Genomic DNA, 24178 nt, shown 5'->3' with positions numbered 1-24178 from the left:
GGAATAAACAGGCTAACATAAATTGTACATATTTACAGCAATAAACTTCATTTCAGAAGCTGCACAACGGCTTTTGTAAGTACAGCTGATGGTTTTTGACACCAGCCTTCAAACGTGTTTTCTTTCTTTCATTTGCTGCAACATTTAAAATCTTGTAGTACTAAAGCAAAGAAAACAGCAACTTATTTTATAGCAAAGCCACACTATTAACAAAATAATGAGTAAACTACAGTCCCGTGAGTGCTAAGGTATGAGACTGTGAGTCCTGAAATCGAGAGCACAAGCATTTCTTGTGTCCATACCTGATTGCATGTAAGTTGATTTTGCATTTTACAAGAATACATGATTACTCAATGAATGATGAGTAGAAAAAAGGCCATGAAGGGTAAAAGGGTCAGTAATCAGAAGACACTGAACAGCTTCTTGGTCACTGATTCACTGCTAAACGGGAAATCTATTTCTTCTTTCATGTGTATAAATCACAGTCTCCAGGCTTCATGGATTTTGTCCACAGATCATTTTTGAGATAGCAAAGGCCTAACGTCAAATACTTAAGCATGTAAAAAGGAATTAATGAAACGGTTAGGATATTTAATCAAATTCCTAACAGAAAGGGTACAAGTCAAGCATACTGTATGAAATTTTGATTTCAAATGTAAAAAGCAACTACAGAAAAGCACAAGTTTCATTAGAGAGAACAGCAGTTTCAATCAGAAAATACAGTATATACTGATACAAAATAGAAAGTTGGATTACAAAAGTAAGGAGTCTACCTTTTCTTTCTTGGCATCGGTGAAATCTGTCTCATTTCATTAAAATTTCTGTAGGTTTCTGGAAATACTCATTCTTGCCCTTGAGCTTTTTAGTCGTCTGGTAGGTATACAAAAGTATTATCTGCTTATGTAAGAAAGCAGATGCTTATGTCAAAAGAGCAAAAGAACATTAATATATTGTAATTTATGTACCTCTGTAATTAAAGGAGTTCTGCCTGCTGAAAAATAAAGAGGGGAAAAGGGGTTATTTTATTTACAAGAGCTGTGTAATGCCATTCAGGAATTAGCTAATTCACATTTAGTAGGAGGGTAATAGACAATTCAGCAAAATGATTAGTGGAGATTAAAAAACACAAGGAACAAAACACTTAACATCTTCTAACATATTTGGTGAATTTAGCATAACGGATTTTGAGAGGCAACGGAAGGTATGCATTTCTTTCTGTATACATGTAGCACCTGCTTTTGAAAGATCCAGTTATGTAGTACAGGGTGCTGTGAATTAAAATAGCAGGAGACTGGTTTGGAAAGTTCAGCTAATTTTTGGATTCAATCAAGGTTTAGGTGAGGTGGTAGCCAAAGAGATGTTCCATTGCTGGCAGGATAGTAATTTTCCCAATCTTTAGCCTAATGAGTCCTGCTTTCCCAAACCTCCTGAATCACTGTGTAAAGATCTTTGCCTCAAGTTGAGTCTCCTTGGGTAAAGACAGAGGAGTGAAATAATTATTCAGAGATGATGGACAGCCAAGAGAATTTTTCAAGCAAGCCACCCTAACCCAGATGAGTTTCTCTCAAAGAGAGTTTTATTTGTATTTATGCAGTATTAAAGTTTCCTCTTTACATTTTCATTAACCTTTTAAATGACATGACAGCATTATTTCACATTAGCCATTAGGTTCCCATCACAATGGCACAAAATGCTGCCTAGCGTTCAAAAATAAAAAACTTAAAGATGTCAAAAAAAAAAGTTTGGCCCTTGTAAACATTTATATCATTTGGAATTTCCAAAACCCTCATGCAACCTTGACTTTGTAATAATGCCACATGGTAGTTTTTAACAAGAGGGTTATTGGCCCTCTCTAAAATAAGGAGTTGAGCAACACAATGAATATATGCATATCTAATCAGGAGTATTGCATACTTAGAAGAGTAGTGGATGTTCTGAATGTGAAATTTCACTTGTGTATATGATTCTGTTTTCCACAACACTGCAGTGAGTTAGAATAATCAAGGGGCTTCCCCCAAGATGTCTCAGTGGCATTGTTGCAAAATAGAAAATAGTTCAAGCTTTATCCAGTGAGTATTTCAAAAAGATGTAGGCAACAGATTAACATGAAATTGATTCGCTTAAAAAAAAGAAAAAGCAGATACACTGCAATTCAATGTATTTGGGGAAATATCAAGTAGAAAAATATGTTATCTAGTAAAACTGGGGTGGCTGGTTGCCACTCTGAGGTAAGGCTTGCAAATGATATCTTTTATGTAAATAAGTAAATATATATAACAGGAGAACAGGGAAGTTAGCAGCTGAAAGGAGAGGGGCAGAAAAGGTATTTCTCTGTACATCTGTTTTATGCAGTCTTGAGGGACAGTTGGTGCATGTCAAGAACTGCCCACCCCCCTAAGATAGTTCTAAACCTTCTATTTACTTCTTGGCAGAAATGAAATTTGGTGTGCCATACTCTCTGGGAGGACTCTCTTAGGATTCACATTGGAGTGTTCCAATTACGCAGTGTAGTCCCAGCTTCAAGAGTAAACGCCCAGTAGAATCTAGATCCAAAGGCTTTTAACAAGGCAAACTTGGGTAAACGAGGGAAAAATGAAACTTTAAATAAAACCGTTCCTTCTTCCGTAGAGGAAAAGCAGTAGTAATTAGCATGGAAAGTCCAAGTCTGCTAGACTGGCAGACTCAAGAATGGTGGTGTTAGGATTCAGTTTGTATAGTCATAAACAATGGAAAAAATCTCAGTGACCACTCGGCACAGACCCTAACCTGGGTTCAGTTGTAACTCTAGCTGCATTTAAAAAAATCCACTTAGAGGTTGCAGACATAGCCTCAATGGGACTAAAATAACCTGGGGGAGGGTAGCAGGGACACCTGCCTCACAAGGTATTATCTATAATTCTGAAAGTAATGTCCATTATGGACATTCTCTGTTGCTACATTTAGCAACGTAGGTTATTCAGTCAGCATGTACAGATTCTCTACAATGGACAGAATAATAGATGCTTTGGGCAATGCAAAAGAATTAGAAAATGGGACATTTACCCTTAAAGACCTTACGCTTTATTTAGGGAGGCAGAGCATCTATTTGCAAAACTACTGGAAAATACACAAATGAAGTAACTATCTTTGGACAAAATGGCCACAAGAATTGAGGGTGAAGGGGAGAGGGAGAGTGAACAGAATGAGGGAAGTTTGCTCATGATGGCTTTTTAGTTGATGTTGGCTGGATTCATTAGGGAGGCGTTAGGAGGAGGCTGAGCTGGAGATAAAATGTAAAAATTCAAGCACAGCAACATTTTGGGATGATAGGTGGCCGCTGCAGTGGAAGGGTAGGGAAAGCGTAAGGATTAGCATGCTTGAAGCTGAGTGAGGGGTACAATGAGAGATGAAGTGAGCATGAGTGATGGAGAAGACTGAAGTCAGTCATGAATAAAAGATTCATAGGGAGCCAAGATATTTTCTCCAAGGTGTTAATATTAACTTGCTAATATTTCCCATATCCTCCAGGTATGGGAATCATGAGACCTCATAATTAGCGTGACTATATAACTCGTTATCTAAATGGACAATTTTGAGTGAAATTATCTATTGATAATTACACACTGGCACTATCTCAGGGAAACTGGGGCACGCTTCAGGCTATTTAGATGTTGTACAAGCTACTCCTTCTACACTTTCCCTCAAGAGAGTAATGAAAAACTTGTGTGTGGAGGATGGAGGAAGGATGGAGAAGGATTAGAAAACAGAGCAAGTGTTTACTCGGCACAGTATCGACATACTGGGAGAGGAAATCACTCTCTTTTCTCCTACTCTCCACTCATCTTTGAACTACCCACAACCTGGATCATCAGGTTAAAAAGATTAAATCCAGGCAGTGTAGTAGAGTGGAAAAAGCTTTGCCTTTGGAGCCAAGAAAAACTGAGATTGAATACTAACTCCATCACTAACTAGTTATCAGATCTTGGGTAAATCATTTAACCTATTTGAGCCTCTATTTCTACATATTGGTTTTGTCACCTTAACTTCACAGCATTGTAGTGAAGGTCAAACCAGGAAATAATGTGTGGGAAAGTGGTTTTTGATGCCGTAGACCAATGTGTGACAGTCATCGTTGGATATCTACCCAAAAGCCATTCTTCCCTCTTTTTTTTTTTTTTTTTTTGGTTGTACGCGGGCCCCTCACTGTTGTGGCCTCTCCCGTTACGCGCAGGCTCAGCGGCCATGGCTCACGGGCCCAGCCGCTCTGCGGCATGTGGGATCTTCCTGGACCGGGGCACGAACCCGTGTCCCCTGCATCGGCAGGCGGACCGCCAACCACCGCGCCACCAGGGAAGCCCCCTTCCCTCTTTCTGTTAACATATTCCCCACCCCACCTCCTCTTTTCCCAGACACTGGGCAGCTTGGGGTTAGTGTTGCAAGCCAATCATGATAATTCCATTCCTCTTATCAGAGGCTGGTTCAGGAATGGATGTGTTATCCAACCCTGGCCAATGGGACAACAGAGAAGACTGTTGAGGGAGTTTTTTGGGAAAGATGTCCTTGCTCTTAAAAAGAAATCCAAGGCAGGGCTTTCCCTTATTTCTTCCACTTGATATGAGTGCGTAAGTGTAGCCACTTTGCAACCATAATGGCTGCTGATAACATACAGAGTTAAGAACTGGTTAGGGAAGGGGCCTGAGTCCTGAATGACATCACTGTGCTATTGAAATAATTAACCCAGTAACTGCGCTACTTCTAACTGTTATATGAGATAACATTTTGATTGTTAAAGTTACTTTTAGTTGTATCTTTTGTTACTTGCACTTAAATGAATCCTAATTGATATACATATTAGTAAGTACTAATCTCAACTTGGTGAAAATTTGAAGACTTAGGAATGCTTCCTCTGTTTTGAAAAAAATGAAATTAAATATGAAACCATCACTAGGAAAAAAGTGTGGGAAACCAGTAATAGAAAACTATTAGCTCACTACTTTTAAGAGGAGTAATGAATACATCTGTACATAGGAAGGTTTTGTGGGGTGTGTGAGGTCGAGGGGCAGAATATTAGGATAACTCTACAAAAAAGAGACCATCTCATCCATAGAATGGCCTATGGTGGAAGGGAGGAATTTCCAGGCACTCTCCTAACAGTTTTGAATGGTCAGGGGTTCTCAGGAGAATCATGAAAGTTTAGAGATGGAAGGTATCTTTTAAAAAAGGAAAAAAAGTTATGAACATCTGTGTGCAGGAATCTCATTAGGGATCTTGTTCAGACACTAGGCTGCATCTTTAAAAATGTGAATAGCTAGAAATGCTGATTGCAATTTAATAAGTAAACTTTCAGTTTTGCCATAGCTGTGCCTAAAACATTTGACAGATTTAATGATTTAAGTGGGGGATAGGAGGAGGTGGGAGAAGTGGGGGCAGAGAGGGTGGATAACAGACCTGGAATCTTTTCCAATAGATGGGTGGCTGCCTCTTACCTGAGAGCTCAATCATACCTGCTATTCCTCTTACAGGACACAGGACAGTGATGGCGTCTAGGATGGGAAGGAATATGGAAAGGCACTGCAATAGCGTTTCTGCTCAGATGCTGCTTAGAAGTTGGCTTTTCCACTCAGGAGGGGCATTCCATGGCCATTCCTGACTGAGTTAGAGAGAATGGTCTAAGGGATCAACATCTTTCAGATATCTGAAAATAGAGACCACGATGATTATGTTATATGAGACTCTCCAGTGCTTTTAGAAGGAAATATTGTAGTGTGGACGATTACTAAAATCATAAATTTTTTTTTTTTGCCACTTGCCTGAAAATTTAACACTATGTTCTCTATATATTTTTAGAGGACTGTGAACAAGTTTTGAATTCAGTTCACTTTACACCAGATGGCTTACTCCCAAAGACATGCAACAAGGAATATAACTAAATTTGTGGGGCTGTGTTAGCAGAGGCCATGAGACTCCTGTATCTTTCTGGTAATCTCCTACACAAATGAATCTCTTTAAAATTCCCTTTGAAATTTAATACTGGAAGGGAACTTGGAGGTCATCTGGTGGAATGTCCGTAGTCACACAACTAGGCTGTGATAGTGACAGCATAAAGCCCAGGTCACAAAATCCTAATTCCAAGGTGTCTGCTGTTCACTATAATTTCCTTCTCCCCACCACGCAGCTCATTTATAGTTAACTTTTTAAGGTTAAGCTGCACATTGCTTGGTATATGTTTAGAGAACTTTCTGTTCTCTAAATGTAGAAATGTTGTCTGGAGGAAAAAGATGTTCCACATATTTTATAGGGGCAGTTTAGACAGTTTGCCTTATGACCTGTCCAGTTACTAACTATATTTAATGTCTGCTAGAAGGTTGAAGAGGAGTGGGTAGGGTAATGCATAGAAGTGGAAATCTGTAATAGGAATCAGATACAGAAAGGATGAATTAGGTCAAGTTCCTAGAGGACAGTCTGTAACTAATGGTGTGCTGTGTAAATGATTAGCCATTCTGGGAGGAATAATAATAGATTTTTAAATGGCATACAATTAAGACTGAAGAAGTACACAAACGAGTTTGATGAAAAAGAATTGATACAGTGTGAATTCACCACATTACAACTATAATGTAAGGAGATGGTCTTATCCTCAAACTTTAGTGTAGATAATGTAGTTTTCTTAGGTTTGAGCTTATGATTTTTATTTCCATTTCATTTTGAATTAGACTGGGAGGGAGAAGGTTTAGGTAAACGTGTATTCTGTATATAAGGGACAGAAAAGCAGAAAAGAAAAATAACCCAAGGCAGTTCAGAAGAGGCTACTGTGATTATACAGTAGCTACCTCTAACGTTCTGTTAAAGGCAATAGGAGTAGGAATTTGGGGAAATTATTAAAATTCACTGTTTTTGTAGATTCAATTGAAGATATGCAGTATAAGTCCAAAGAAGCTTAAGCTTTCTGCTATCCATGGGCAAGACAGCTTATGAGGTTTAGAAATGAGAAAGGAAAAAGAAAGGGATTGATTTCATTGGGTTAAGGCATGAGTCAGGATGATGTATGGTGCCAGGAAGGAATGAACACAAAAGAGGTGATCTGTTTCACGTTGCCAAACTTGCAAAATGCGTAAACATATCGTATTTGAATAGTTTTCACCTATAAAAAATTATATTGGAAAATGTTCCCCCTTCCCTGTTTTTCTTCAAACGGAAACCCAGGAAGAAGTAGGAGCCAGACAGCAATACTGATTGCTCTTATTTATCCTTTGGCTTCTAACTGGGGCTGTTTTAAGTTAGTGAATCTGTGACCCTGTGTACTTTAGGCAAATGCATAATGTTATTTGGCCTCTCTTTTATGAAACAATTTTTATTGATTTATTTTTCTATTGTCTTCAGGAGAGAAAATGCAGGTATGAGAATGGTTTTCTTTGCCAACTGGTTCAGAAAGACACCTCCTTTTCCCACAGTGAATTCCTACTGAAGCCTTGGTGATGAGTGCTGATTGTTCCAGGGTGGACAGAGTATCTAGGGGCCAATCAGGAATGGTTGCCAGTCCCTTGATGTACCAAGGACTTTTTGAAATAGGAAAACCGAAACAAAACAAACAACTGTTAGATCTCTTCAGTTCGAATAAGGAAATTCTTGGTTTGGAGAAATAGAAACAAACTCAAAACTATGCTTATCCTTCCAGGAACTTAGTATTTTCTGGTTTGAAGTTCTTCTGTTGAAAAGGTTTTCCTTTCAAATGTTTGTGAAGTTGCAGCCTCTAACAGTGGAGTTTTCTGTCAGTTGATTTCAGTTATCTGGAAAAAGCAGGATTTAAGCAAAAGCACAATGTATTCTGGACCTAGACATTGACTTGATTAGTTCCAACAGGGCTTTTTTTCTTATTCAATTGATGTGGACCCTACTTGGCACATTTTGGAGCCAAAATGTCTTACAGCGATGGCTCCCTGCACTCTTCCTGGCACTTAAAATGCTGGCAATAAAAGCCTTGCCTTGCTAAGTTCTTACCTGCAAGAAAGACATTGATCACTCTCAAATGTTGCTAAGAAACCAATCTATTTCCCTACTTGCTTAGAATTTCTGAATTTCTGTGGATACCATCACCCTCTCTGGGACTGCCAGTCTGCATGGAAACACATCTTATGGCATAATATCCCACCATTCCGAAGACTTTTTCAAGAATACCAGGACTTGGGAGAAATATATTTGAGAACATTTAATTGCCAGATTCTCTTTTAAGTTTAACTAGCACATACCAAACATATCTCAGGCCCCCAGTTGAAAAATACTTGTCAATACCCAGTCCATTTATACCAGTACTTCTTTTTACCCTTCAAAAACAGTGCCATGGTCACCTCTGGATCTTTCAGGCATGAATCAGCCAGTTGGTGTTATCAATGTCACTGGCTATCTCCTCCTTTTCTCCTTCCCATCATTTGCGCATTCGACTGTTTACCCTGATCAACCATCCATCCATTTCTATTAGAAAGTATTAGAAGTTCTGGGAACACTTGTGGAAGGAAAGAAGGTACAAGCTAAAGCTATTGGTGCAAATGAAGCTTTGGATTCCCTGTGGATTTTGATCACGTCTTCTATTCTTGACCCCCTCAACAGCATGGATAATTTGGTATCTGAATATATGAGTAGCCACAAGTGACTGATAAAAACGTGTCAAACTTTTCATGGCACGGTTCCAGGAGCAGCTCGTTAAGATTCCTGTCTCTGCTGGTGTGCTGTTCCTGAGCCCCAGGGGTGTGCAGACTTCTTGGTAGCTCCAGTCCCTTTCAGTGGGGTTGAGGCATGAGGCAGTGATCACAGACACCTGGCGGAATTACACAACTGTACACACACAATGTCAGAGAAAGAGCAAGAGCTAAAAAGATTCTGGTTTGGACCCAAATCACTAGTCATTTCACTTCATGAATAAAAGCGAGTGCCTTGTAAGCTTACATTATTTACAATGCTCGTATTTTTCAAACATCCACCCAAAAGCTGAGGACCACCACACCACAGGGAACAGTTCCATGAACTATGTACAGAATTTACAAGGAAGTTTACATAATATTCTACATTCCATTAACAACTTGACCTCTGTGTTGACTGTTTGCTTTCAAGCAACAGATATCTTTGTTCGTTTTTCTGTCCTCCTCATCCCAGTAACTGCTGATGAACCAACATGAACAAATGCTTGCACATTCCTTTACCCTCCCTCCTGGGATAAATATTTGATTATATTTGTTTAGGGGGAAAAAAAAAAAACAACTGTGGCACATCACCCTTTGTAAAATACTATTAAAAATTGTCCATATAAGAAATCTTGGAGAGCTTTTCCTTCTAACATTATAAATAGATCTTTTGTTTGTTTGTTTGTTTCACTTGGCAAATTTCGACTGAGCTCTTTCTGAAGTGAATATTTATAAAGCAGTCATTGATTTCAGAAAGATGGAATTTGGTCAACATCTCTGTGTACTGTACGTAATGCTTTTTAAGGAAAGCCTATCCTTGGATCCATAAAACAAACTTTATTCTCTGCACCACATTTTCTCTTTGCATTTTCAAGATCCTTCACTGATTGTAACGGACAGTAAAGACAGTATATGTGGAAACACTTTAGTCAGCAGAACTACCAACGAGTCTGCTGTTTCTATTTGGCAATGGAGAGGATGGGGGCAACAATCCTGGATAATTCAAGCCAAAAGTATGTCTTTACCTGGGTCTTGGCCTCACAAAGCTGGTGAGTGTAATGCACATGTCACCCCTGATATCTTAAGTCAAGAAACATGACTGGTTGGAATGAGTGTGAAGTCATCATTGGCAAATAAATGACGGGATTTCTGCTGGGTCTATACAGGTTAAGTCTAAGACTCAGTCTATTTCACAGTTTATGAACTATGAACATGGGGTCCCCTGGACATGACTGTGGCATAAGAGAGTGCGTCTGTGCAATTTTCAGCCTCTGCTGCCATTTTGTTAATACAGGAGATTATGGCTAAAAGAAAACAACCCCCAAATCGTTAAACAGTAACCCCTCTAAAATGTAGCGATCTGAATCTTTCAGGAATGGGGACCAGGTTGAGGGCACTTAAGAATGTCTAGCAATTTTTATGTTTTATGTCATCAATTTGGGCAAGACAAGGTAGAGAGGCAGAGAAGGAAGGATTTTTTTCTGTGTACTGTTCAGCCTGGAACGAGATTGGGGAGGATTTGGCTAGGAGGTGTCCGGAAGAAGGAAGTGAGGCCAGAGGTTATTAATTAGAAACATGGCAGCTTTTCCATTTTTCTGGCTGCCAATTGCCTCTAAAACCAGAGCTATGTAACACAATTTGTGTAGTGCTAGCTGTGACTGTCTACATCCAGGAGGGCCGACAGTGACACCATTTCGTGCCTGATGGTAGATTCAGGCTTACTAAGTTTTACATTTTACAAAGGATAAAAGATAAGAATTCAAAACATTCTTTTTCTCTCAGAGATGCTTTACATCTAAAACTACAAGCATCAAATCCTTTAGACTTTTAAGGCAAGATAATAATAAAAAAAACTATGCTCAATCTTCTCCAAGAAGAATGATCTAAACAGGTGAAGAGAACTTGTTTTGTTATGGAACACAGATCAACAGAGACTTTGTTTCTGATTTAGCATTTCATCCTTAAAAACTTTTAAAAGAGTTTTGACTTATTAATTCTTGTTAGGTATCAGCCAAAAGCCTCACTTCCTGTGTTCAAAATAAACGGCTACACAGTGGTTCCTGGGTAGTCACTGGGAATATTGACCTTACTATCACTGGTATGGCCACGTTCTAGTCTATTTGGGCATTTCACGATGGAAAAGCATCTCACCCTGCCAAAGAACTAACTAAACAGAGTTTCGAAATGGATTGCTTCATCCCCAGAGGCTGGGGATTTTCTTGACCAGGGAACTGTGATTATACAACTGAAAACTTAAATGAAATTTGGTTCCCATGCCCGATTCATTTCTCATAAAACCACTGAGATAATTTTTCCAGTCAAAGCAGGGTTTTTATATTCTTACTAACATACATTAGCTATAGCATAACCATGTATTTATTTGGGGGTTCTCTTTTCCTCTTGCTTTCTAAAAGAACACCTCATAACTCTCCTTGGGTTTATCTGTAGAAATTCAGCTTCCTCTTTTCAATTAAGTTTATAATCTCTAGCAGCTGATGCTGTTGTAAACATGGGCCCTCATCACAACCTTAGGGAGAAAGCCAGATCGTCAAACAGAGGCAGTCATCCCTATTATTACCTCAACTCATATCACATCCATAGATGAGGTCCCAAATCGCCTTCATGACTGTTTGGCCAACTTTGGGTTTCACTCAGTCTTGAAAATGAACACATAGAATTCTTATATGCTCAGGCTGAACACATACACAAAAATAACGAGGCTTTAAGGACATAAAATGAGATGAATCTCAACTCTAGTTGGTTGGATATGGTTAGAATTGTGTGCTGGGCTCTTGAGGGATGCTCCTTGTATGATGAGCAAAGTAATCCATGAGCAGAGATAAGGCAGAAGCAGTAACGACTGTAGACAAGGGCTGTACTTTCAGAGCTGTTGGAAATTTTTGAAGGCTCAGTGATGTTGTTGTTATTCTGTGGTTTTGCTGTTTTGAAGGTTTTCTTTAAAGTAGAAATCTGGCGTTGAAGGAGCATGATACCAAAATGGGTATATGTGCATTTCCTGAAGCATTCATTTCCTGTGTTGGAATGCAGAGCTCAGAGAGCAGAGGCATAACATGCTAGCTGAGGAACTAGCACTGTGCAGCTACCTTGTCACCATTAGATACTGCTCTCTGGAAGGCTAAGAAATATATACTATTTGATTAAAGATTTGGCAGTTCAGGTAACTGCCCAGGCACCCTTTTCACAGCACATAAATCTTGCCTTCCTCATGGAAAGGGCAATATTTTTCTCAAGCAAAAATTTCTTACCACCCTCTTCTTCAAAGCGCACCTCCCCCCCCACCCCAGCGCCTTTCTCTCAATCTCTCTAAAGGAGGAACGAGGGCAATGTGATGCCATGGCTTCATGACACAGCGTCAAGTGATTCCAGGCTGAGGAAGTAAGTTCAGGGCTGCTCATTTGAAAGAGCTTAAAGATGGTCACTGCCTCCCAAACTCCTTATACTTAACAAGAAAAGAAAAATGTTCCCAGTGGCTACCAGGTTGGATTCTAATGTTAATTTAAATCTGCCTGGAAGTCTGAGAAAGAAGCATTTTTCAGAATATCCAGCTTAAAGGTGAGGTGAAGATGGCAGATTGGGTTTGCACAACCTGGGGCAGCGCTTGCCAGTCTCCCCCTCTTCCTCCATGGAGCTGGGACCCCCTCCTACAGTGGACCTGGGGCAGCTTGAGTGTGGAGGGGAGTCTTCCTTCCTCTTCTAGGCTCCTTTTTGTTCTCCCTTCTTCCTGGAAATCTGTAACTTATCAATGGCTTTGTTTTGTCTTCTGAGATCCTGGAAATTGTGTTGTTTTTTGGCAGCATGAGATTGTTACAGTTGACCAGGAAGCCATGCACACAGAGAGCTGGGTCCTCTTTTCAGTTTTACTTAAAAAATAATCAGTCAAATCCAGGGCGGCTAGAACTGCTAAAGATCGGCCTATCTAATTTCTCTCGTTGTGTGTATTTGTTTGTAAACATGGCAATTAACAGAGCTCTGAAAGAGCCAGTAACCTGGACCACAGTAGACTGGAAAAAAAAATAGAGTTTTTTTTTTTTTGAAGTAAACATGGTGCAGTAATAAAATTGATATGCAAGACCTAAAACCAATTGGATGACTGAATCTCTTACCTCAAAAAGCACAGCAGTACCGCTGCTGGGGACCTGTGGGATTAAAAACTAAGAGAAGAGGAAGGTAGTCGTTTAAGGAACCATGGGGACTGAACTTAGTGTACATAGTAAAGCCAATAAACGACGTTAAAAAGAGAAAAGGTGATGGGGAAGAACATTCGGGACCACTTGTCTATGGAATTCACATCAGTCAAGTCGGGGATTTTGACTTTGAGCTGCGAGGCGCGCCTGCGGAGGCGCCCCTTGCTGTGGGCGCCGTGCCGGTCCAGCGCGCGCCCGTACGCCTCGCGGCTGCTCAGCGGCTTGCGGTACTGGATGCTGGCACTGTCGTACGAGTACATGGTGGCCTTGGGGTCGCTCCCGCCCGTGAGCACTTCCGAGCCGCTAGTCTCGTTCCTGATCTCCAGGGTGCTGAGGAGAATGTTGCCGTGGGCGTCCACCTGACGGAGAAAAGACGGGCTCAGGCACAGCTGCCCGGACGTTCGCTCGTTTTGGTTAACCTGTAACTGTTGATACTGCGTGGCACTCAATACACACCGTCTTGCTAGACATCTGGCTCTGTGCGCCTCCTGGACATCTATCTACCTGCCTATCTATCATCTATCTATCTACCAGCTATGTATCGAATCCATCATCTATCAATCCGTCTAATCTACTGTTTATCTATGATCTAATCTATCATCTAATTTACCATCCATCTACCATTTATCTAATCTAATCCATCCATCCATCTATTCATCCATCCACCATTTATCTCCACTCACAAAACAGTATGTGTGTGTGTAGTATATTATTAAATATATAATTTTATATATTATATATAAAATATGTAGTTTTTAAAAACTACCATTTATCGAAGCCATATAAATACATTACATATATACATATATTTTGTAACAAAAATGCCATAGGTATTTGAAAAAATAGCATATATATGTTTATATACATGGCATTTTTTCTTGTTACAAAGTGATATATGGAAACATTCAAAACTATAAACAATCAGGAAACAAAAAGTAAAAATTAATAATTTCACCTTCAGTGTCGATTATTTTTAATATCTTGCTAAACTTCCAGTCTTTTTTTTTATTCATATATACTTAAAAACACAGACTCACCTAGTATATTTTGCTTTGCAATCTGCTTTTGTCAGTTAATAGTATAGCCTGGTCATCTTTCCACGTTAATAAATATTCCTCTGTGACAGCGTGTGTTCATAGATTATATGGATAAACCATAATTGAATCAATCTATTTTTAGATGTTAAGGCTTGCTTTACTGTTATACTCTTAAATAAACAGGCCTGCAAAGAAAACCCTTTAGCTAAGTCTTTGTGCATATCCGTAGTTATTTCCTCCGGCTAAACTGCCAGAAGTGTGATGGATGCATGGGTTGAAAGGACATGCCTGGCTATACTTTGACTTTTGTGTCTCCACTGTTGTTCACTGTTGCTTCCTACCATTCCAGTGATACCTAGCCCAGGTTTCCTGGTTTTTCTCTATGCTATGCCCAGATAAACACTTTTGGAACTATAGGAATCGTGAGCACCTTTGGCCTATGATGTGGCTTTAACTTCAAGCTGATCTCCTTTGCATCTGGTTTACCTGGAGGGGACATGGCTCATTCATACAAATGAATTTGAAGTACTTCCAAGGACAATACAGGCAGCTGTGTTTAAATTTAGAGTTATTAGCACAGTGCCCGACTTACAGTCCGTGCTTTTAAATGCTCTCTAATGACACTGATCTCAGTAAACCCTTGTTGAAAGCCGTAGGTTTGGGTAGGCAAGCAAAGAACCTGGTGACAAAGAAAGAGCTAGAGAAAAGCTTGGGAAGAGGCAAAGACAAATGAAAGAAAAGATAACTAAGATTTGTTGCGTGTCCATCATCTGCCTAGCATTATGGTAGATGCTTCACATGTATTACTTGTTTAACACTTACAACAACAAACCACCTCCAGTTTATGCCCCAGTAAGTGCCAGACCTGAGATTACAACCCATGTCTTGTCTGATTCAATGCCCATGTGCTTTTTACTAAGAATGAACCACTTCACAGTCCTCGGCCATCATCACATCCTGCAGTGAATTTAGTGATGCAGTTGATAGCTTTAAGCTTCAAGTTGGTTGGAGAAAGAAATGGTGACTGAATCTGGCCTCTGTCTCTCCATTCTCACCTATCATCATTTCCCTTTGTGAAGCATTTTGCTGTAGTCTAACTAGGCTACCCACTGTGCCCGCACTTGGGACATCTATTGGCTTCTTTATTCAAGGAGTTATTATTAATTTTTGTTACTGTTGTTAGTAACTACTATTTATCGAATCCTACTGTGTAATTTATCAGTTATTTTTCAGACACTATGAAATCTATAATATTATCCTAGTTCAGCAGATGGGGAAGCCGAGGCTCAGACAGGTTAAGTAAATTGCCTAAGATTTAACAAATAATAAGTACCCAATTTGGAATTCAAACATAGGATACTCTTTGTCTCACGTATCATTTATTTCCTCTTTGCACGTTAATCAATATGTATTCTTCAAGGCTCAATTTAACATTTTACTTCCTCTGTGTACCTGTGTACCTTCCCTGATCATAGTGACCTCAAGAATTTTCTCTCTCTCCAAACCTTTATTGACGCTTACTATGAGCCAGCTACAGTGCTAGTTGTCAAGGATGTGTGTATGTGTGTGTGTGTGTGTGTGTATATATATATATGTATCATATAGTGTAAATCTATGGTTAAAAAAGTCATGCATATGGAAGTTTATGTTACTAAAGAGGACAGTAGGGTTGAAGTGACAAGGAGCAAAGTCCTGGATTCATTAGAGACGGGACAAGTAGGTTAGAAGATTAGGTGATGCATGTGATTTGCTAGGTACTGTGGAACAGTCAAGAGAATCCTCGAACATGGATTTTGTCCTTGAGATAATAGTCTCCTTAGAGATACAAGAATATGACATAATATTGAAAGTGACAAGACTTTTAACCAAATGCTAAATGATACAGTATAGACCATGATTGGGGTGCATAAAAGTGAGAAATCATTGGGATTCATGGAAGGCTTCATGAGGAGGTGGGGCTTGTACTGAATCTTAAAGGATGGGTAGAGGATAGAACACAGGATTGGGAGTTGAAATCTGCGTTCTCATCCTGGTTTTCTTATTAACTCAGTTTCATCATCCATAAATGAAAGGCTTTCACTAGGTAATCTCAAGGGCTTGTTTCTAATTTTTGACAGATTTTGCTTATGGAGAATATTCCAGGCAGAAGAAAATACTTGTCAAACGGAATCACCTGATCTGTACTGTATGCATCATTAAGCTACATTATGATGAAATCCCTCTTAAGTAAACAAGTTGCTAGAATTTAGAATTAGCCAATGAAGCACAGAGATGCTCCTCATTAAGGAGAAGTCATGACAAACAAGGTACATTTTATTAAGATATTTTGGTTAACCTTGGTGCAGGCTCAGAGGTACTTATAAATTGCATGAAGTTTATTAGTTTGTGCAAATCCCTCTAAATATTCTGTCATCGGCCAGAAATCATAGCTTTAAATGGTTTGACATGTAAAATAATGAATCCCTTTCTGCAGCTACCCATGAAAGCTGATTTCATTACTGTATAGTTAAATTAACACTACCGTGTTCTTTATTTGGAAAAATAAGGAATGTCTTACAACTGTTATTGCCCATCTCCATTCTCTCTCCTACATAGCCTAGGACCTTTCCTAAAAGCTGGTGTTACAGGGTGTGTGTGTATGTGTGATTTTGTGTGTGTGATGGTGTGCACAAGCATTTCTTCAGAGGTATGAAATTTCGTCCTCCACCCTCCAAGATTTTGCTGCCTGGTGAGGTGGGTGTGTAGTCACCACATCACTGCTGACACCAGCAAGTTTCTGGTTGGCTTCTCCTTACCCCCTGCCCTTAGGAGAAGAGTACCTTTCCCTTTGCCTCAGCCATATAAGGACACCCAGGGGCTCCTGATATCCACAATCAGCACAGCTTTCCCAAAATAATATCCATGGGGAAAGCGGCCAGTGTGTCTTCGCGTCTTCAGAAGCAGCAAGGAGCCATGCTGGGCATTGCTTCAGCACCTGCAGTGGTGACGCTGCCTCATTGAACAAGGAAATATTGACATCTGAGTTGGGCATGATCCAGACATCGAAGATTTTCAAATCTTGAAACAGAAGGAAGTGAGGCAAATGAAAATGTTGACACACTGGAATTCTAGGGCAGACACAGCCTAACAGATTTCCTAAAGCGTTGCTTATTTTGGAATAACTGTTCAGTGAGATAATCATTCCCCACCCCTCATACTGCCATAGAGGAAGAGACCTGCCACTCCAGTTCCCCGGGAGACAAGCTCCGGGAGGAACACTTCAAGCTCTTTCACTGCTCGCCACTGACCTATCTTATGGGCACATTTGGAAGGAGGCGGGCATACGTGGCTCTGAGCCTCCTGGACTCTTCTCTCCCTCTGATCTGCCACCAGAGAAGGTGCAATCCATTTAGGGCCGTGCATGTTGAATCCACTGCTTTGGTGGGTAAAGCCTGCGGTTGTTCAGGGTTCTGGTGATTGGGGAGGTAAGTCTGTCTAATATTGGGGGGTAATGACTTAATTATATGACCACGTAATCCTCAAACCAACACCACGGATTCTCTTTAAGTTTAGAGCATCACTCAAACTAAATTTAGAGAAAAATGAGTATAATTATTATTAAGGCTTCAGGAGGGCCAATAAATAATGCTTTCTCTTCCCCTTCAGATAGATGATCAACATGCAAGATGTCTAATAAAGGGGAGCAGAGAACGTGGCTTTAGATCTGCAGCCCCAAGGGCTTGCTAATCTTTCATCCTCACCCCACTTCCTATTAGACAGGTATATTCATGGGTTACAAGAGGTAATTTTAGGTGTAGAATGGATAAGTGTTAAAACGTTAACAGTTCATTCATTCCCTCACTCATTTACTTAGTGTTTATTGAGTGCCTACTCTGTGTCAAGCACTGTCCCCGACACTGATGAAGGAATCAGCCTCTCCACGAGCAATAGGACGTCATGTCCCATGTTTTGGAATTTCAGGGATCTCAGTTAATAAAGCTCCTTAATCTTGTACACTCTCCTGTACAAACCCTGTGACTGCTCCCATCTCCTACTGGTTCTAAATGTTTTACTGGACAAATACTGTGACCTCTTTCAAACTCAGGTTGTTAGTTCTCTTTCTAACAGACTTTTTGAAATGCTTTCACTTGTGACCATGGGATCTGCCTTCTCACTGCCTGCTGAGTCTTTCTCTCATCTTCCTCCTGAAGGTCCCTCCTGAAGATACTCCTGACCACAGGCAAATCTTGGACGGGCTCACATATGAGGGCGCACCTGGGATTTCACTGCATAAAGACCTGAGATGGGGAGAGACAGCTTCTGGCTGGTGAACCCTCTCTTTCTTTCCTGCAGTACAGTGGTTCTCAATTACAGTATCTTGCTTTCAACTTCTGAGAATGCAACAGTCTTGGGAAGATAACAGTGAACAAAAGAGATACAGTTCTTGAGTTGGCGCTTATACATTCTTACAGAGGAAACGGGCAATACCCTCTTTCCCCATAAAGTTTGTTTTTAAAAATTGAGTAGCATTAAGAAGAAAATGAAACAGTGGTATATATTGCTTTTCACATATTTAGAAAAAATCTAACCAGCACACTAACTTGGTTACTTTGTATGTTTTTCTTAATATTACACTCATCCTACGTCATTATAATGAGTGAAAAATTTAAAGTAATTCATATTTCCTTTTTTTTTTTTTTTTAAATCCTGGACCTTACTACAGAACAGCCTATACATGGATGTTTAAAGGCATCTCATTCTTCAAATGGCCAGAGCAGAACTGTTGATCCTCTCTCTTCTTATCCAACTGGTTCCTCCCCAAAATGTCCCACTAGAGTGTCGCTCCAGGAGGGCAGGGACTTTGTCTTATCCATTACTTCCCAAGACCTGAGAAAAGTGCTTGGCACTTATAGGAGCAGTCAGTAAATATCTACTGAATGAATGAATGATAGGACAGGGGGTAAAAAGGCATGGTGGTTAGTTTTATGTGTCAACTTGGCTAGTCTATGGTGCCCAGTTATTTGGTCAAGCGCTAGTCTAGATGTCGCTGTGAAGGTATTTTGTAGATGTGATTGATATTTTCAATCAGCTACTGTAAGTAGAGGAGATTCAGCCTGATGATCTGCATGGCCTCATCCTAACCCTTAAAAGTCTTAAGAGCAAAAACTGAAGTTTCTCAGAAAAGAAATTCTGTCTCAGACCTGAAACAGAAATCCCGCCTGAGTTTTCAGCACACTCTACAGATTTTGGACTTGCTTTCTTTACAGCTGCACGAGACAGTTCCTTAAAATAAATATCTTCTTGCGTGTATGTTGGTTCTGTTTCTGTTGGTTCCATTGGAGAACGCTGACTGATACAAAGGGGATGGCAAAAATCAGGAGGGTGACTAAAGCCCAGGAAACACTGACATGCTGGCTGTATTTCTTCCCTCTATAGAAACCCCAGGTGAATGTATACGTTTGTTTTCTACTTTGGGTTTCACTTCTCTCCCACCCGTCCTGTCTCATTCACCCTCCCCTTCTCTCTGCCTCCAGAATACCCAAAGAATGCCTTAGGCTGTGAAAAATGCTGTCACTCACTGAACTGAACTCTTCTGGATATTTTCAATCAGGAAATATACCAGAACTCACTTCAGTGTAATTGGAATAAAATATAATCTAGTTGTCAATGGCAGTTTTAAAACCCTGTTAAGAAATACCTCTGGGCTCAACCTGCTTTGCAAACGGAAAGTGATTTCCTTACTGTTAACGAATTCAGTTAGATCCCCCTTTACTGAGTGCTTCTGAAGTACAGAGCAGGAAGCCAGGTGAAGTGATGCTGGCCATGGAACGGGCTGTCCCTCCAGAAGCCTACAGTCGAATGAATGAAGCTGTCCAGTGTGCTCAGCTGCCTTCACCTGCAGAGCACAGAGAGCCACACAGCCACAACCTCCATCTGCACATCCCGCTCCTGTAACGAACCGCATTTGTGATGTCGCTGTCAGTCATTAGCTCTCAATGACTCACGCACATACGGCCAGCTTATCTTTGATAAAGGAGGCAAGAATATACAATGGAGAAAAGACAGCCTCTTCAATAAGTGGTGCTGGGAAAACTGGACAGCTACATGTAAAAGAATGAAATTAGAACACTCCCTAACGCCATACACAAAAATAAACTCAAAATGGGTTAAAGACCTAAATGTAAGGCCAGACACTGTAAAACTCTTAGAGGAAAACATAGGCAGAACACTCTATGACATAAATCACAGCAAGATCTTTTTTGACCCAGCTCCTAGAGAAATAAAAACAAAAATAAACAAATGGGGCCTAATGAAACTTCAAAGCTTTTGCACAGCAAAGGAAACCATAAACAAGATGAAAAGACAACCCTCAGAATGGGAGAAAATATTTTCAAGTGAAGCAACTGACAAAGGATTAATCTCCAAGATATACAAGCAGCTCATGCAGCTCAATATCAAAAAAAAAAAAAAAAACCCAATCGAAAAATGGGCAGAAGACCTAAATAGACATTTCTCCGAAGAAGATATACAGTTTGCCAACAAATACATGAAAGGAAGCTCAACATGATTAATCATTAGAGAAATGCAAATCAAAACTACACTGAGGTATCACCTCACACCAGTTAGAAAGGGCATCATCAGAAAATCTACAAACAACAAATGCTGGAGCGGGTGTGGAGAAAAGGGAACCCTCTTGCACTGTTGGTGGGCATGTAAATTGATACTGCCACTATGGAGACCAGTATGGAGGTTCCTTAAAAAACTAAAAGTAGAACTACCATACAACCCAGCATTCCCACTACTGGGCATATACCCTGAGAAAACCATAATTCAAAAAGAGTCACGTACCACAATGTTCATTGAAGCTCTGTTTACAATAGCTAAGACATGGAAGCAACCTAAGTGTCCATCGACAGATGAATGGATAAAGAAGATGTGGCACATATATACAATGGACTATTACTCAGCCATAAAAAGAAATGAAACTGAGTTATTTGTAGTGAGGTGGAGGCTAGTGACTCTCATACAGAGTGAAATAAGTCAGAAAGAGAAAAACAAATACCGTATGCTAACACGTGTATATAGAATCTAAAAAAATAAATTGTTCTGAAGAACCTAGGGGCAAGACAGGAATAAAGATGCAGACGTAGAGAATGGACTTGAGGATACGGGGAGGGGGAAGGGTAAGCTGGGACGAAGTGAGAGAGTAGCATTGACATATATAAACTACCAAATGTAAAATAGGTAGCTAGTGGGAAGCAGCCGCATAGCACAGGGAGATCAGCTCAGTGCTTTGTGACCACCTAGGGGTGGGATAGGGAGGGTGGGAGGGAGGGAGATGCAAGAGGGAAGAGATATGGGGACATATGTATATGTATAACTGATTCACTTTGTTATACAGCAGAAACTAACACACCATTGTAAAACAATTATATTCCAATAAAATGTTAAAAAAAAAGAGATGACAAGATATGCTTTCTGATGACATTGTTTGAACATCTGGGTATAGCCTCATGTGAAATTACAATCTTTGCTGGACCTTTTAGTTGTGTGGGCCAAAGAACTCCCCCACCCCTCTTTTTTTTTAAGCTAGTTAGATTTTATTAAGCCAGTAAGTTAGATTTCTCTCTCATTCACAAAAGAATCCTATCTTTTTGAGTATAGAAGAAATTGGAGACTAGATGCCAGAAAGAAGATGAGAGAGAGATTTTGAGATTCCTGGAAAGGAAAATTAGACTCTTAGGTTGCTGAAGGCCCTGAAGATTAGCTAAATTAAGCCACAACTAGAGAACAAAACATGGACCAAGCCAGATTTGGGCAGGGGTTTGAGGGCTGAAGAAGTTCATCAACTGTTAACACAGGCGGTCATTAGAAATCAGAGGCCCTGCCTGGATTTCTCCAGAATCCAAGATACTAAGTCAGAATGGTTAAAGTTTCATTAAAGGCTGATGGCAAGACAGTGATGTGGGGCGGAGCCCAGGCTCAAAGGCTAATATGCATTATCAAGCTGGTCCAAGCTAGACCTGAGAGAGCTGTTTACATTTATGAAGACTGTTTTCACATGCATTTTGTATCCTGGAATTAATCACAATACAGAGTTTATTTACATTTAGAAAGTTGTCTGAAGGTATAGAGGATTCACCATAGAGAATAGGAATGGGAGGAAAAGAAGCCAGATTACAGTGTCAACATCTGGTTCTGAAGGGAAAAATTCTTTCTTGACTTTTGGGGTTCCAACTGCCCATTGGGCATGACTCTTCAGCAGGTTTCACCAGTGTCCCCCATGACTTAGAATGATGTTGAGTCAGTCTCTGGTCAGAGACCACCCATGCAACCATTCTATCTTAGGTGGATCTATTTGCAAATGGGCAGGCATTGTGGCCAGCAGATACAACTATTTGTTCCAGCTTAGTACAAAAATGGCCCCAAAGTAGCTTACTTACAGCTTGGTTGTACTGAGTAATCTATCTTTCAAAACTCTAAATACCATCTCTAGCTTCAAATGATACCTGAGGGTTTTATGAATCTATTGTCTTTATCATGTTGGAGGTTGAAACTCTCCTAATGTCTGGATTGAGCACCTGTACTCATATAAAAAGATACTTCAGTGCAGTGGTGGAAATATAAATCAAGACAAAGCAAGCACTTCTGAAGCTTCAGTATAGATACCCTTGACAATACTGCCCAGCCAAGGCTATCAGAGTAATGTGTGATAAATGATCAATGCCACTCTATGCACTAGGGTACCAAGGCCGATATTAGGGATCCCTCAAATAAAAATTGTCTGGGACCAACCAGAACATATATGTCATTTGAATTCAACTGTTTATAAACATCTAAAAGGAAAGGGGAGGATCATCTAACCATTATAGTAAAGAAAAAATATAATATTTTCTATTTCTTAAATTTAACCAGAGGGTAACATTTTTAAATACCACTTAGGTTACATCATTAACTTCACTGCTGGAGATGATGCGCTGAACAGATGAAGTGATACACTTGCTTTGTTATTGACTCATTGTCTGCCTGAGCCCCTGGTTTTAGAATAGGATAAGGAAGTCAGGAACTGGAAAACCTAAGCAGCTACAGGCATGATTATAATTTCCTCAAGATAGTACTGGTCTATTATTATTCCGTCTAAATATGAAGAAGTTTATAAAAACTTACAATATGTTTTGGAGACTGTATTTATCTGATGCTATATCACTGTGATTCAGAAAGAATAACAGAGGTTGATAGAAAGTATGCTTGAAAACATGTCAAAAATCAAAGTGATAGAAAGAGTAAGTAAGTTCGGAGCAGAAGCTAAAATGGACTATAGATAGTCTCCTTTTCTTACTTATTATGAATACATGAGAATTTTATAAAACATTGTGATGTAACACTCAATACCTTGTGTGGTATCTACGAACTCACCTTGAATGAAAAAGGCCTCTCTAGCAGTCATTCATTCAAAAAGTTCCTGTTTGGTATTTTCTCAGTTCTAGCCACCAAGGAAAGAACAATAAACATAATAGACAAGGACCCTGGTGCCTATCTTTGGGAAGCTTGGAGATTAGCAGAGAGATAGAGGTTACAAAAATAATTACACAAATAAAATAATTACACATATACTCTATATTGTGGTAAGTCCTAAGGTGGAAAAGCACAGGATGTCATGAGAACAAATCACAAGGGTACAAAATATAAACCAACAGACAGTCAGTTAAGGCATTCCTGAGTTAGTAGCAATTATGGTAAGAACTGGAGCAATGGAAAGATTGAGAAGGCCAATATTACCTTCAATCATACTAATTTTTTCTTCTGTGGTATGAAATCTGATTCTAATCCATCTAATAAAAATTTCAATTCTATGATTTCCACTGGCTCTTGTTTATAGTCTCAAATCCTAGTCTGATACTTCCCATCTCTTCATATATTATGTTAATCTTTTCCTATGGACTTTATTTTAAGCTGGTTTTTTTTTTTGTTTTGTTTTGTTTTGTTTTGTGTGGTACGCGGGCCTCTCACTGTTGTGGCCTCTCCCGTTGCTGAGCACAGGCTCCGGATGCGCAGGCTCCAGCGGCCATGGCTCACGGGCCCAGCCGCTCCGCGGCATGTGGGATCTTCCAGGACCGGGGCACGAACCCGTGTCCCCTGCATTGGCAGGCGGACTCTCAACCACTGCGCCACCAGGGAAGCCCCCTTAAAGTACTTTTAAAGCTGGTATGGCTACGATCAGATAATAGGAAGCTTCAACCTTTCTTCAAGATAAATGCTGTCCTGTCTTATTTTATAATCCATTCACAATTTTCTTTCCAGC

General features: G+C 39.9%; 2 protein-coding genes across 6 annotated transcripts in view; one reads left to right on the top strand and one right to left on the bottom strand.

Moving 5' to 3' along the window:
* Positions 1–24178, top strand: part of COMMD8 (COMM domain containing 8) — a 273266-nt gene that overhangs the window by 15930 nt on the left and 233158 nt on the right. Inside the window, exon 5 of one of the 5 annotated variants that reach the window (XM_060299299.1) lies at positions 18087–18588. The exons of 3 other annotated variants lie outside the window; for them this stretch is intronic. In XM_060299299.1, the coding sequence (XP_060155282.1) occupies positions 18087–18206 (120 nt within the window). In that variant the 3' untranslated portion in view covers positions 18207–18588. Of the gene's footprint in view, positions 1–7359; positions 9629–18086; positions 18589–24178 lie in introns of those variants that run through there. One more of the 5 variants, XM_030880456.3, reaches the window with a different exon arrangement.
* GABRB1 (gamma-aminobutyric acid type A receptor subunit beta1) overlaps positions 5711–24178 on the bottom strand; it is a 398553-nt gene continuing 380085 nt past the window's right edge. Inside the window, exon 9 of the mRNA XM_030880452.2 lies at positions 5711–13218. Within this exon, the coding sequence (XP_030736312.1) occupies positions 12874–13218 (345 nt within the window). The 3' untranslated portion in view covers positions 5711–12873. The remainder of the gene's footprint in view (positions 13219–24178) is intronic.

Source organism: Globicephala melas, chromosome 5, assembly GCF_963455315.2.
Source record: "Globicephala melas chromosome 5, mGloMel1.2, whole genome shotgun sequence".
In the NCBI taxonomy this organism is placed as follows: Eukaryota; Metazoa; Chordata; class Mammalia; order Artiodactyla; family Delphinidae; genus Globicephala; species Globicephala melas.
The sequence above is the reverse complement of the archived record's forward strand: the minus strand, read 5'-3'. Positions and strand labels throughout refer to the sequence as shown.